We start from the raw sequence: 15,620 nt of genomic DNA, 5'->3' as shown, positions 1-15,620 counted from the left end.
TACTGCATATGCTCCAAACCAAATTTTGTGGCTTGAAAATTCCTCTTAAATTATTATCCTGGGAACACATGAATACTTAAACCATAAAGAGAATTTGTATCTGCATCATCGCCCCAACATCTGCAATATATACTTTTCCCCCATTTAAAATATTGCTGTTAAGAGTTGCTTATTAGAAACTCTACCTTCAAAGGAACTGCAAAGTCAACATCTTTGGTCTCTTTCAAGCCAAGTGGTATCAGAGGAATGCTAAAAGCCTCCCTGTGTGAAAAAGAAAAAAAATTAAAATCAACTTTTTTTGCTTTTGATCCACAAGCCAATGTGGAAAAGTGGTTTTCTGCCGCATTCCTATATACCATTCATAAGTACGTTCTGAACTTCTATATTCTGTTCATAAGTACGCACTGCTCTTTTTTCCTGGATTGTTTCACATATATACCCAATAGGATCTATTGCATCATTTTAATAATCAAAAGTGGTTTGCAATTTCTTCCTTCACTCTAGCAACAAACTGGTTCAGTGGGTAGTTATAGTTTCCATTTCAAAGAAGAGAAAGTAGAGATGAAAGATAAAGTGACTTGCCCTAGGGCACTGAGTTTAACCTAGGCAGAAATTCCTGATCATCTATTAAAGCCAACCTCTATTAAGGCTGACCTTCTAGTTCAGGGGTCGCCAACCTTTTTTGAGCCTGTGCACACATTTGCAACCCAAGAGAAACTATCATGGGCACCACACCACCAAGCACACACTTCATTACACTGGCTACAATAGAATGCTTGTTTCAGTTCTAATTTCAGCGAGTGGAAGGAGCACCTACAGGCATCAGGAAAGGCTTCTGTGGGCACATGTGCACCCAGAGGCACCACGTTGATGAACCCATTCTGGTTACTGTACCATACAGAAACTCTCCAATTTATCAGAATAAGGAGCCTATAAATCTATCAGCCACCACAATTATCCAACACAAAAGTATTGAGAGGATCCATCTGGAAGTTCAACCGACTTTCTGTCATTCTGGATCTCTGCAAGATTAGGACTTCTTCAGAAAGCAAGTTGAGACAAGGCATCTGAGAGGCAAGGCAAAGCCAGTTAAGAACATAAGAAAAGCCTACTGGATCAGGCCAGTGACCCATCTAGTCCAGCATCCTGGTCTCACAGCGGCCAACCAGATGTCTATGGGAAGCCTGCAAGCAGGACTTAAGGACAGCACTCTCCCTTCCTGCAGTTTCCAGCAATTGGTATTCAGAAGCATACTTCCTTTGACAGTGGAGTTCACTACAGGGTGCTTCCCTCCCCCCTTTTGAAGACAGTCCTCCATTTGAAAGTATCCTCTACTTGAAGGGCTATTCTGTCTAAGTCTGGTTTATAGATTGAAAAAATGGAAATGGACTGCCTTCAAGTCGATTCCGACTTATGATGACCCTACGAATAGGGTTTTCATGGTAAGCAGTATTCAGAGGTGGTTTAACATTGCCTTCCTCTGAGGCTGAGAGGTGGTGACTGGCCCAAGGTCACCCAGTGAGCTTCATGGCTGTGAGGGGATTCGAACCCTGGTCTCCCAGGTTGTAGTCCAACACCTTAACCACTACGCTACACTGGCTCTTAAGAAGCCTAAAAAGGGAGACATGCAGTAGCCTAAAAGCTGCCCATCAACAGTTAGCATCTGGACAGAAGATTAAGAAGGCACATAAGTCACCAAGTCACAGTCTTCCCCACTATGGCAAGAGGTATCGCATTTTTATTGAAATTATAGTAATCATTTATAAATTTGCAGCTAGACATATAAATTAGCACAGGCAACTTTCCAGCAAGCCCATGTCCTCTTTTGTCCATTTTTTTTTTTTGCAATGTATAAGCGCACCCTAGTTCCCTAAAGGTAGCCCAGGCAGGTAAAGCAGGTATGGAGAAAAAGCAGGTGCAGGCCTGAGGCCAAAGGGAAAGGCCTAGCAGAAACACAGTAGCAGATTAAAAATCTGTCAAATGTGTCTCCAAGGTCCTTTATTACCTAGAGCAGTGGTTCTTAACCTTTTCCACTGCCAGCACCCCTTGGATTTCCAAAATATGCTCTCGCACCCCCTGAAAAAATACAGTTCATTTTTTTTAATTTAATTTAATTTTAATGCGTGTTTTAGCCTAACTTAGCTAAGATAAATGACAGTTTTCCAAAATCTTTGGTTGTATAGTTACCGCCTCGCACCCCTAGAAAAAGTGTCTCGCACCCCCGAGGGTGTGTGCACCCCAGGTTAAGAACCACTGTGAGAAATACCTAGTCTACACAAGTAATGTAATAAGATGGTGGAACTCAGAGCTGGCACTCCTTCAGACTGCAGCGATGCCATTTTTTCATGTCCCTCACACATACACATTGGTTTACAAACCCAACTCCTTGCACAGAACTAGCACAGAGGGATGAAAGGTTCTAAGTTGTAGCCAAGGCCACCCTTGCCCACCTTTCTCCTTGCAGGAAGATATCTTTGAACAATGCAATCCTTTCCTCTCCACTTCCAGTATGAAATGGGGTGCTGTAATCCACCACCTCACTCTTCTGTATGTAAAGGCTAAGCCAAGGTCTGCACACAGGAAGGAGAAATGATACAGGACCAGGACAGGGCAATGACCAAATCAGAGGGGCAGGGGTTGGAGGAACAAGGCAGGCAACCAGTAAAGCCACTTGAGCCCACAGAGGCCTATGGTTTTCCAAAGAGATGCAATGGCCTAAAGGAGCAAGGTCCTAGACAGGCTCCAAGAAGGGCTGCAAGAAAGCCAGAACAAGCATTGCCATTGATGAGGGAGGAGGGTGGCTCCATCAAGCCCCATAACTGCCATCAGCTATCTGAAGTGCCATCTGCACCCATATGTTTAAAGCAGTATCATACCACTTTAACCAGTCATGGCTTCCCCAAAAGAATCCTGGGAACTGTAGCTTGTTACAGCTGCTGAGAGTTGTTGGGAGACTCCTATTCCCCTCAGAGAGCTACCATTCCCAGAGTGGTTCAACAATCAATCCCTCTTCCCAGGGAACTCTGGGAATGGCAGCTCTGTGAGGGAGAATGCTTCAAATAAACAATTAATAATACCAATGTGTTACTTCCCACAAAAGAGTGTAGGCATTCTATTAAGTACAGCCCCTCAGCATTTCTGCATAAACATCCAATGTAGTACAGAGTAGTTCCAGGCTCTTTTTCTCCCCACCCACCCCTGCTCCCCTCATCACTGATACACAAACCAACAACCTGATCCAGAACAGGTTACAAAACCAGTCATTGTTATTCCAAAGCATGCCACTTACAGAGCAAAAAACCAACAAGACAAAAGCCAAACCAAATCCCTGGCATGAGCCACGACATTAAAATGAACCCTTTGCTTGTTGATGTGAAGCATTCCCCCATGATCCGTCTTTATTAAGCTGCCAGGTCTGTGCACACATTTCCATGGGCAGCTGTGTTCCCGCCAGCTCTAAGATGAATGTAGAGTGGAATTCAATCTCTCATTGTGACCATTCGAACTGCCAACTTCATGGCAGCGGGTAGCACGGGGGGGAGAATAATAAACTTCTCCATTTGGATTGGCAGGGCACACTGTTGGAAGTGGGGCAAGAGCAACTCCTGTTTGGGTTCTTTTGTTTGTATTCCAGAAGGAAGATAGAGTTAGGGTCCTCCAGCTGGCTAGGCTTGCCTACCTGTGCTCTTCTCTACCTAACTTCCCTCCATTGTAAACTGATATGCTCAGGGAAGTTGACCTGTCCCTCCTTCCTTTGTCTTCCTCTTCGACTGTCCAAGGAGAAGAGACATCTTTGTCTTTGCTCTCTCTCCTGAGCCATGAGGGCAATACCCAAATCTGGGCACTGAGCCTCCAACTTAAGTTAGTTAGAACTAGGCATGCCTTTCCTATCTACTATATATTTCTGTAAATAAAGTAGCTTTTCTTATTTTACTAAGTCTTAATTCTCAGTGATCTAAATGCAGGATAAAAGCCTGCTACTTAGGTAAATACACACACTGGCACACACACAGCTCAGGTGCTGAGTATCTCTGCATATTTCCATAACACACAATCCTTTCTTTAAAAAAATCCATTGAATCTATGCTGAAGTGTGGGCTATGGGCCTGTTAAGATCAGGATTTTATCCCACTCTCCATCAGTCAATCAAAGCAAGACCCCAAGCATGTGTCTCTTTAAAAAGCATGCTAGTATTTGTTTGCAACAGTGCTCCTCAGGAGATGTTTAATTTGGGGAGGCAACAATTATTTCATTTGGCTCTGTCCACAGTCTCAGCTGGTATTATTTCAAGCAGTCTCAGGTGCATTCCGCTTTCTAAGGCCACATCTGCACTATACAGTCATGGCTTCCCCCAAAGAATCCTGCAGTTTGTTACAGGTGTTGAGAGACCTCGGGCTACAATTCCCAGAATTCCCTGGGAAGAGGGATTGATGGTTAAGCCACTCTGGGAAGTGTAGCTCTGTGAGGGGGTCTCCTAAAAACCCAGCACTCATAACAGACTACAGTTTCCAGGATTCTTTGTGGGAAGCCATGATTGTTTAACATCATAGTGCTTTTAAATGTATACAGAGCGTATGGGGGCAAAATTAATACATTGCTTTCCCAATATGTTCCTTTCCCTCTTTGCAAGTGACGTGGTAGAGTAAGGACTGCACAAGGCTATAGAGTGCGGATGCCACATCTGGTGAACGGATAGCATTACCAGTTGGTGTGCAGACCAATGGCACTGCCAGGCCACACTGGGCAGAGCTACCTACTCTCCAGACATGATGTCCTTTTCATGCAGTTCTCGTGGGTGGCCGCCAAACCATGCCCCCCAGGAACAGTACAGCCCCCTTTTGCCCTTAACTGCTGCCTCTGAGTGGCAACCACATGTTCAACCCCTCACACACACACACACTCTATAGGCTATGACCTGTGGCAGTGACACTGCAACTATCTCTAGGCTTTTCCAGATGACCTTTTTATTGAGCATTCATTCTGATTTGTTTTCACAAAGTTTGCAAGGGGGTTATATGACATTGGCTGTTTATTGAGTATTTGTTTCAATTTGTTTGCATGGAGGTACAAGACTGCATCAAGTGAAGCACCAGCAGTGACATCAGTAGGAAGGGCTGTAGCTCAGTGGCAGAGCGTCTGCCTTGCACGCAGAAGGTCCCTGGCTCAATCCCCAGCATCTCCAGGTGGGACTGGGAGAGAAGCCTGTTGGAAACCCTGGCAGCTAGTCGGTATACAAAATACTGAGCTCAATGGACCAGAGGGTCTAATTTGGTACAAGGCAGCTTCCTATGTGATTGTTATCCCGCACTTTCCAACGCATTTTCCTGTCACTTTCCTTACTGCAAAAGTTTTGATTTTTTTTAAAAGGGAAAGGGAACCGTAAGAGCACCAGATCCCCTTTTAATTCCACAACGTAAATTTGCTGGTATACGAGTGAAACCCACCCACACATTAGCAATGGTCCGGAAGCAGCCTCCGTCAAAGACAATGGACTTGAAGTTTAAGAGAATTCAAATGTACACTCTGGGATAAATCTTTTTTTTTTTTTTTTGCAGGAGGGGGAATAAATTATTAAACGAAAGGGAGAAATAATTATCAAAAAGTGAACCAGCATTCAAGCTGCAGCCTGGCATAAAGCTTCCCACTGCCAATCTCCTCTCCCCTTCGTCTGTTGGCTTTGAGCAGATTAATACAAAGGAAGGAGTTAGCCTTCGCCCTCTCTGCCGCTCCCCATCCAAACCATCTCCCCAAGGCATTTCTGGGGATTAGAGATCAGAATTAATTGCTTTTAATACCTTTTCCAAGGAGGTAGTAAATACCCTAACTTAATCTCCTCAGTCAACAGCCAGACCAAACTGAATATTTTTGGCTGCCCCTTGCACACCTTGTTCCCTACAATTTTTTTTCCAGCATTCTCCGCCAGCCAAACGTTCATTTTTACTCTCAGGTAGCATACAGATCCATAGAACAATAATGCAATACCTCCTCCTCTCCCTCTGGCACTCCCACCACTTACTCGGTGTTCTGGTAAACCTCGACAGAGATGTTGAGTCCTTCCAGTTCTTCCTTGAGGATCTGCAGATCCGAGTTTACATAACTGAGTTCAAGCAGCACCTGCTCTCGCACTTTGTTGTTGGTAGTCGCTCTGCCAAAATCAAATTTAAAAGGACACATGCCTTTGAGAGTGTTTTGAGAACAGCCTCTTAGCTGTGTAGCAGGCCTCAGTGGCATTCTCTACATTTCTAAGATTTCCCCCTTTTCCTTAAGAACAGATGTGAAAAAACTCTTGTTCAAGAATGGACATGGCCAGCTGCCAAAAAAAAAAAAAAAAAGTAGAATGGCTTACAGATAATACCAGTGGCAGCAGTTGAACAAGGCATGCGAAGACAGCAGGCTAGTTTAGGGGGCACAAGTGGTCCACACAGCCCTCCAACAGAAGGAAATGGTCAGGGAGCGACAGCCAGGGGATCTGCTATTGCTACCTTCCATCTGGGGCAGCTGTCTTATTCTACCTAATGGTAGAGCTGGCCCTGACAACAGAGGGAAACAGGTTTATATCTTTCAAAAGATGACTTATTAGCAACAAAGATCAGCTAGAATCTGTGAAGCCCTCACCTTCTCCAAGGAGGTTTAGCTAATATTTTTGCCATGGCTTCAACTTCAAAACAATGAATTAGGCCTATGCCCTTTCAATAAAAGGGGGCCATTTTAACAAACCTTTTCCCCTCGGTTTTGAATGGATGATGACTATGATGTTTTTGCTGTTAGCATGCTGCCAAAGCTTTTTGTAATGGTACTGTAGAAGGCATGTTTTATATATTTTTCATGAACTGCATATGTTTTTCAATGAATGTGTCAATGTTATAATGTATTTTATTTATGCTTATGCTTGTAAATATGCTGTAAGCCACTTGGAGACCTCTGTATAACAAGCAATGAATAGGTCTAATAACAAAAACAGCAACAAGTATGCACACAGCTTTCAGTTCCTAGCTTGGATTCTAAGTTAACTTAAGGAAGTTCAGGAAGCATGTCTCACATCCCCTCCTCCATGACACAATGTTTAGGAAGGACCCTGTGCCCCATCCCACATTGTTCAGTGGGGTGTGGGGGCAAATCTCCTGTCAGGCTTTTGTGGGGGACACAGATGGTTGCAAGAAGAAGAAAGGGATGAGAAACGTTCATTCTGCATACTTCCTTCGGCTAACGTACCTTAGGATCCAAGCCGTTCTATTTATGAAATGAATTGTTTGAAATATTCCAGTTATATTATGCATTGAGCAATCATTGATACTATTCTAATGGCTTGCTTTTGCTGAAATACCTTTTTACTGAACAAGTTATGAAAATACATCTTATTGCATTTGTTTGAAACGCTGATGCTGTGTCTGTGTCGTTATTGGCCTTATCCAAGTTGTAGTAAACACTGAGTGCATTGTTTAGTGGAAAGGCAGAAGATAAATAAATTAGATTTGTTTTAAATTAAAAACATGTGAAAAGAAAAGCAGAGGAGGACTTTTAGAGCAGACACATTTCCTAAAGATGAAAGCCTAAAAATATTACATTAGGTCTGCATGCAGAATTCCCTGCTACAATTTATTCAAGGAAGATATCGGGAGCAACTGAGCACCTGGCTGGGAACTGGAGGCTGCTCCTGTCAAAAAGAACAAAGGCTGCATTCTGTGACTGTGGACAGAGGGAGGAGGAAAGTCGTGGGAACATACCGTAGTAGGTTTTCAGCACCAGCTCTCATCCTCACTGCTTTTAGTATCTGTTGGTTCAGGACTGCTCTTTGGTTTTGCAGTTTGCTCCGTCCAGTCTCTGCAAGAGGGTTGCATCCCTGGATTACAGAAATGCATTATTGGTCAAAAGCAGATGACCAAAGAATGAAAGAACGAACAAACCAACCATACATGTCATCCAACACAGTGTTTCCCAATTCTCATTAAAGAGGAATTGTGTCTTTGACCAAGTCCTGTATCTTGAGCCAAGATCTGCCAACAGACCTTTTGTTACCCTTTTTAATAGTTTCTATTCTTTATAACTCTTCTGCAAATCTCACACAGTGACAAGTGGAACCCACAACAAAATGTTACAGCGTTGTCTGATATGCCTGTTCAAGACACTCCATTCCATTCCATTCCCTCTCCCTCCTCATCTTCTTTTTCCAACCCCCCCCAACAGTCAGTATGCTGCGTCCACTGAGCATGCTCAGCTGTTATTGGTAGTTTGAGGTTTCTCCTTTCCCCTTTTCCAGATTTTTTTTCCCTGACAGGCTTTTCTTCTTATTTTTCTGCAAGCCTTTAGGTTCCCCCGAGCCTGCTGATACTTCCCTCTTGTGCACGGATCATGGCAAAAAAAGGCTCTGTTTCGAGCCCTTGCCAACTTTTTATGGCAGTGGAATACAGAGCAGATCATCTGAACAGGAATACAGTTGACGAGCAGGTTCAAGCAGAAAGAGGTGGTCTTCCAAATACCCTGGCCCCGTGTGATAGGTGTATTATTGTTATTGGTTTAGAAAAGTTTGTTTTATTAAAATGTATATATAATATTTTAACTAATTTGACATTTTTATTTTAGATTTTAGTCATATATGCTAAGATTCATGTACTCACCATCTGTTTTTAAATATGTGTATGTTTCATTGTATTTGATATGGTCTGAAAACTTACTCAGTAAACTTATTGTTGTTATTATTAATATATAAAATATAACAACAGCAGCAGCAACAACAATAAATATCCTCTCATCCTTCAGCCCAAAGATTTTTGGGAGAGCAAACAACAATCCATTAAAATACAACAAACCAATATAATAACCAGCCCAGCCAATGGCTATATTATGTTAACACACTGAACTGGGCCCAGAAACAACAAAAATGGAAACCAGTCAGGGCCTGCCTCTCTTTAGGCAATACGAGCCCCTGCCTTCAGTGATGAACCAGGAGAGTAGCAGATCTTCCCTCCAAGCCCAGTGACCACTGCCTTCAACATATCCACCTGCTAGCCACAACATGCTGCCACCCCCATCCCTCAGCCCATTGTAGCATGGCCTCAAGGAGTGCTATTGCTGCTTTGCTACTGGGGGAAAGTAGTGATGGTGGCACTCCCAAAGTGCTATCTGGACCCCCCCCCCGTGCCTCAGTCTGAGGTAGGGTCCTTCCTCAGTGAGTGGTCTTGAGGGGAAGGTGTTCCAAAATTTACTACTGTGCAACTTAAAATAGTATTTCCTGGCACTGCAAAGCAGTGGTGCCGCAGGCACTCTCTGGGGCCACCTCATCCACAGTTCCCTGCTCCAAGACCTTTTCTCAGAAAGACATTCCTAGGCGAAATGGCCCAGATGTCTTGGAATGCGTACGCTGGTGGTGGTAATGCAGCAGCACAAATTACCCCTAGAAAAAGTTGGAAGTGGCAGGTCTACCTGCCTCAAGTGGCGCAACACCTTGCACTAGCTCTGAAGCCAGTGTAAATTAAACAAGGTTGGAGCAATGTGGTTAGAAAAATAAACCCCAGAAATTATGCTAGCTGCTCCATTTTACACCAGCTGCAGTTACCCAACAGTTTTCAACAGCTACCCAGAGAGTGGGTTACAGTAATCTATTCTGGAGGTGACTAATGTGTGCATGTGCAACAGAAGCCAGATCTGCTTTCTCCAGGAAAGGGTGCAGCAGGTACAACAGTCAACCTGAGCAAAGACACTCCTGGCCATAGGAGCTACCTGGACATCAAGAAGCAGGAATGGATTAAGAACATTCTCAGACTGTGAACCTGACCCTTCAGAAGGAGTGCAACCCTATCTAGAACAGGCTGCATATATCTAGTGCCAAATTAGTATTCTTACTGACCTAGCATACTTCTGTCTTGCCTTGATTAAGCTTCAGTTTGTCAACCCACATCCAGCTCATCACTGTGGCCAGACAGGGATTCAGGGTTCCTACAGCCTCCTTGGCATCAGAGAGAAAAGAAATATAGAGCTGGATGCAAACAGTACATTGTATTGATGACACCCAACCACAAATGAGCTTTCCCAGCAACTTCATGTAAATACTGAACAGCACAGGAGATAGAAAAGAACTATGAAGGAGCACCACAAGCCAATGGCCTAGAGTTCGAACACTAATCAATCAGCACCACCCTCTGGGATTGTCCCACCAGAGAACATCCTAGTTAAATGTCACAGAAAAATACCATGGTTGATTGCTTCAAAGGCTGCTTAGAGGTCCTGCAGAACCAACAGCAACACTCTCCCACTGTCCAGTTCCCAGCACAGATCATCTAACAAGGCCATCCAACTCTGGGTGTCAACTCAGATTGGAGAGGATCTCAATAATCAGTATAGTCCAAAAATGCCGGAAGTTGGGTTTCCATCATCCCCCTCTCCCCAACACTCTACTAAAAATGGTAAATGACAAGAATGGACAATGGTTATCAAGGACAGTGATGTCCAAGAAGGGCTCTCTCAATAAAGCATAATTGTTCACAGAAAATCCACATAGTCCACTACCCATATGGTGAGTTTGCCTTCTGGCTGACTAAGAATGCCAGGATAGACATAGGTCAAAAGAGCAGAGAGTTAATCTCAGTCCCCCAGGCAGCTTGTTCAGCCCCTGAGTAGAGGGCACCTTAAAAACATTTTTTTAAATGCTGGCAAATAGGAATTCAAAATATCTTTCCAATCCTGGCTATCTTGATGATTGAAAACATGACTGTCTATAGGAGGATTCTATAGTGACAATGGAGTGTATTTTCCTTCAATGTTCTATTACAAAATCTTGATCAGATAGAAAAAATCTGGCCTGCATTCAGGGTACAATCTCACAAAGAGAACCAGAAGGCATTCCACTTCTGCTGTATTGTTAAAATAGAAATGTCTTCATTTTTGTGGTCAGTGATAACAAAAATCCTCTTATGGATGGATAAGAAGTTCAAATATTATTATGACTGTAGAACAAAGTTAAAACAGTTTGCTTAAGAAGAACAAATTCAGCAACGATGGTGACAAGGCCTCAACATCAAGAAAATACTGGCATCTAATGCTGGTTTCAAATTTTAGGAGATCTGATAAGGCCGGTTTGAGGTGATCCATGGCAAAAGCCCTCTGGCAGGACCCCTCATATTTATAGGCTTCTGACTGTGGGTTTACCTGGCAGCACACAACCATTTAAATTTCCCACAGCACCTCAGAGTGATACTACATTGGGGACATTGTGAGAAATTAAAATGGTTGTTTCCCATTGCCATGTAAGACTGGCTAAGGGAATTGGGCACGCATCAGAGCTGGCTGGCAAGGCCTTAGCTCTGACTGGGAGTTCCAGGGTGGATCTGATCCCTGCTAAAAACATAAGGGCTTCTTCCAGTGCCAAATTTAAACATGCAAGCCCCACTGCAAAGAAACAAACAGGAGCACCCTAGTGCACTCTCACTTGTTCCAGGGGAGCGGCAGGTGGGCTTGGCCTGTCAAAAACCTATGTGTGGGCCAAACTTTGCAGAATCATTAACAGCAGCTATCCATCTCAAAAATGCCTTATGCAGGAGAACGTACACATTACAAAGAAGGAAATGCACCACAAAAAAGGCAAGAGGACACTGATTTGCATACATTTTGCATATCCTGATGTATATATGCAGATTAAGAAATTGTTATGTTGATTTGAGGAGAAATACACTACGTCTCACTTTAGTAAAGAAGACTGCGACCAGGTTGACCTGTATGTCTGCTCAGTTTGGGGAGAGTGCTCTTGCACTCAGATCCTGCCTGTGGGCTTTCCATAGGCATCTAGTTGGCCATTCTTATAACAGGATGCTGGACTAGATGGGCCATTGGCCTGCTCCAGTGCACTTTTTTTATATTCCAGTCCAGGGGCTAACTATTGATAGGCAACTTCAAGTCTCCTGATCTCTCTTTTTTAGGGTTCTTAATTTTAAACAGGACTTGGACTGGACAATTCTTCAAATAGAAGATTCATTAAAATGAAAATGTGTCATCTGTAAAGTAGGACACATGGCTACTCTAAGGATGACTTCCTAGTATGCGTTATACTCTGATCTGATCCCTCCATCTTCCACTCTGCTGTCTTTATGGCATCCAAAATCTATTGTCTGGAATGTGATGATTTTGTTTGTATTAGCATGCTGCCAAAGCTTTATGTTGCTGTATGGGTGGGTGTGTTTTATTATTTTGTTTTTATGGTATGGTATATTTACTTTTGTTTTTAACACTGTTGTAAGTTGCTTGGAGACCTTCGGGTGACCAGTGAGTAATTTATACTAATAAATAATAATTACAATAATAATAATAGACCCTGCCACATGGCAAGTCTGCTTCTGTTCCACAGATCAGAAATTAGCAACATCCATTACATATCATTTACCAATAATGTGTCAGAAATAATGGACATTCCTTTAAACTAAGGCAACCAGGCTACCAACATTGCCCAAGAATTGTTGCTTAAGGTATGATCTCTTGGATCATCTCCTACGAAAATTGTCTCACTGGACTGAGGTATTTCTTAGGCACCTTGATTCCATGTCTCCACAACTTGTTCAACATTCAAAGTCTCAAATCTAAATCATGTCTCTGTTCATTCCAATGACAAAATAATTGCCTAATCACCACCACATCCTGCAATAGCTTTTTCAGGAAACAGAGTTCGAAGCCTCTGCTTGAAGTCCAACTGTAGCAAATGCTGGGAAATATTTGAAGAAACCTGTAGGAGCTGAGAACACCACCAGCTGGCATAACAGCATCATCCAACGTCCATTCATTATTGGGTCTAGGCAGGGTATAAAGATTTGCGATATTTTTTATGTCTGTAAAACACACCCACCAACACTGCAGATATGAAAATAGGGACATGCCAATAACACCACAATCATAATTGCCAACAATCACTGCCTAGCCCCAAACTACATATTTACAGCATTTGGATGCTATGCAAAACCATTGTTTAGTATGATGTGAACAAGCTGCAGTAAGCCTCAGGCTCATGTACTCCCAACTCCTCCTCTGGTGCAGCTGCAAGAACGTAACTGGAAACTTTCACTTCTCTTTTCATTATAACCGCAGTTTAGTGTTGTACTCAAAACCTAAACTGTGGTTAACATTAAATGTAGTTTGTTTAAACAAGCCATAGTTAGATTAAACACAATTTGTCAAATTTGGGCAATAAAAGAAGTTACAGTAATCTAAACCAGAAACAAAAGCTTCACAACAGAAGGAGGTATAGTAGAGAGGGCAAACATGCAAGCCACAGGTTCACTATGGCTCATTCATGCGCTCCTGTTGGAAGGAAGTGCAGGATATAAATCAAATAAATAAATAAATAAATAAAAATGTCACATGAAACTATAGCTTATCATGATCTATGATTTATTCCATTGCTGAAGCTCTGTATTACTCTATTAGAGCCTGTCCTGCAGTATTTAAAAAACCAAGAAGCTATTTGTTCATTTGTTTGCCTGAAAAACATAAGTCTCACAATACATTGCCAACAGTTCAAACTGAGCCTCCCCTGCCTAAGAAAAGGACTTCTCTGTACTTTAAGCTTCACATGTGTGCAGACTGTGTGTATTTTAGACTCACAGATACCATCCGTGCCCATAACTCAGAGGGCTGGACTTAGCCATACTTAAAGCAAACCCATGGAAATAAATGGGACTTTAGTCACGACTCGACCCAATACAGAGATGTTAACTTCCATAGACCTGGAGGAGAAAGCCAAAGAAGCATGTCAAACGTAGCCAACTCACACTAACAAAATTTCAGTGTTGTGTCCCCAAAGGAGGGAAAAACAGGTACAGTGTTTTACATGCTCCAGTAAACAGGGACTGTCCCTGATAAACAGGGATAATTGGAACATGTGGGTAAAGTAGTCCAAGAACTTTGCATAATCATCTCTAGGAAGTGTCATGTTTGCCAAACTGCCTGAATAACATGCCAGTGTGAATTAATCTTTAGTTACTGACAAGCTTTGCTCTGAAACCAACTATAAGGGAGACCCAGAATTCAAAATCTGTGGGCCTGGTTCAAGTGCTACTTCTGGGGGGGGGGAGGTTGAGGTTGGGGAATCTCAACCCCATAAAAATCTCAACCCCACCCCCCACATACAAACTTTGCACCATGGAGAAAAAAGCCAATATTGAATCCAAGCTCTACTCTATGTATTTGAGCATGGGGAATGAATTACAGCTCACTGGAAGAGTACACACTTTCCCAGGTTAATTCCCAACATCTCCAGTTGCAAGAGGATCAACAAGCAGATGGTTGAGTAGGACCAGCCCTATGCTGAACTATAGTGAGCCACATGGCTAAGGCAGCAGACTGGACGGGTCAGGTTCCGTCATGTCTCCATTCAGCGACAGATAATTGGCTGGCTGGCTAGCAGGTGGCCACTGCCACCACTCCCTTCCACTCAGCCCACCTGTCTGCTCACTGCCAAACAAAACAGTGACGTGGACACTTCACTCTGAGGAAGGGCAGACCAAGGCACAGTTGGCAAGATCTTTTGGACAGCACCTGTTGCTGTTTTGCTGCAACAGCAGGAAACTATCTAAAACAGTGGCTCCCCAAAATTTTCCCCTTACTTGAAAACTGTGGAGGGTCTCAGTGGACCACTTAATAGGTAGTATACAATGCTAGCCCTAATCAGAACAGACCCATTAAAGTTAATGGACAGAACTAACTTAGGTTAATTAATTTCATTGGGTCTACTCTGAGTAGGACATTGCGCAATACAATCTAATGAATTTTTTTTGCCTGTTGCAGCAGTTGTAATGTCCTTTACTAGATGCTTTTTGATTTTTAATTGTGTTTGTATTGCTTCCTTTACTTCCTATACGTGGACGTGGACAAGGTGCTTGGACAGGTTCGTGCGACCACTTTGGTACTGGATCCTTGCCCCTCTTGGCTAATTAAAACTAGCAAGGAAGGAACAGTTGGCTGGGCCAAGGAAGTGATTAATGCCTCTTTACGAGAGGGAGTGGTCCCTGACTGTCTGAAAGAGGCGGCAGTGAGACCACTCCTGAAAAAACTTTCCTTGGACCCAGAGGATTTCAGCAGCTACAGACCAGTAGCCAATGTTCCGTTCCTGGGCAAGATCCTGGAACGTGTGGTTGCTGACCAGCTCCAGGCGCTATTGGATGAAACCGATTATCTAGATCCATTTCAATCGGGGTTCAGGCCTGGTTTTGGCACTGAGACTGCCTTGGTCGCCCTGTTTGATGACCTATGTCGGGAGAGAGACAGAGGGAGTGTAACTCTGTTGATTCTCCTTGACCTCTCAGCGGCTTTTGATACCTTCGACCATGGTATCCTTCTGGAGAGGCTTGCGGAGTTGGGAGTTGGAGGCACTGCTTGGCAGTGGTTCCGCTCCTACTTAGCGGGTCGTCTCCAGAAGATAGTGCTTGGGGAACATTGCTCGACACTGTGGGTTCTCCAATGTGGGGTCCCGCAGGGTTCGGTTCTGTCTCCCATGCTTTTTAACATTTATATGAAGCCGCTGGGGGCGGTCATCAGGAGTTTTGGAGTGCGTTGTCATCAGTATGCTGATGACACGCAGCTCTACTTCTCCTTTACATCTTCTTCAAATGAGGCAGTCGACGTGCTGAACCGTTGCCTGGCTG

General features: G+C 43.4%; 1 protein-coding gene across 1 annotated transcript in view; it reads right to left on the bottom strand.

Moving 5' to 3' along the window:
- RHPN2 (rhophilin Rho GTPase binding protein 2) overlaps positions 1–15,620 on the bottom strand; it is a 55,892-nt gene that overhangs the window by 28,848 nt on the left and 11,424 nt on the right. The window contains exons 2-4 of the mRNA XM_061594568.1: positions 7,725–7,840; positions 6,017–6,145; positions 186–261 (exon numbers count right to left, since the gene is read on the bottom strand). Coding sequence (XP_061450552.1) covers positions 186–261; positions 6,017–6,145; positions 7,725–7,840 — 321 coding nt within the window. The remainder of the gene's footprint in view (positions 1–185; positions 262–6,016; positions 6,146–7,724; positions 7,841–15,620) is intronic.

Source organism: Rhineura floridana, chromosome 13, assembly GCF_030035675.1.
Source record: "Rhineura floridana isolate rRhiFlo1 chromosome 13, rRhiFlo1.hap2, whole genome shotgun sequence".
Taxonomy (NCBI): Eukaryota; Metazoa; Chordata; class Lepidosauria; order Squamata; family Rhineuridae; genus Rhineura; species Rhineura floridana.
Note: the sequence above shows the minus strand (reverse complement) of the source record. Positions and strands in the feature narration are given on the sequence as shown.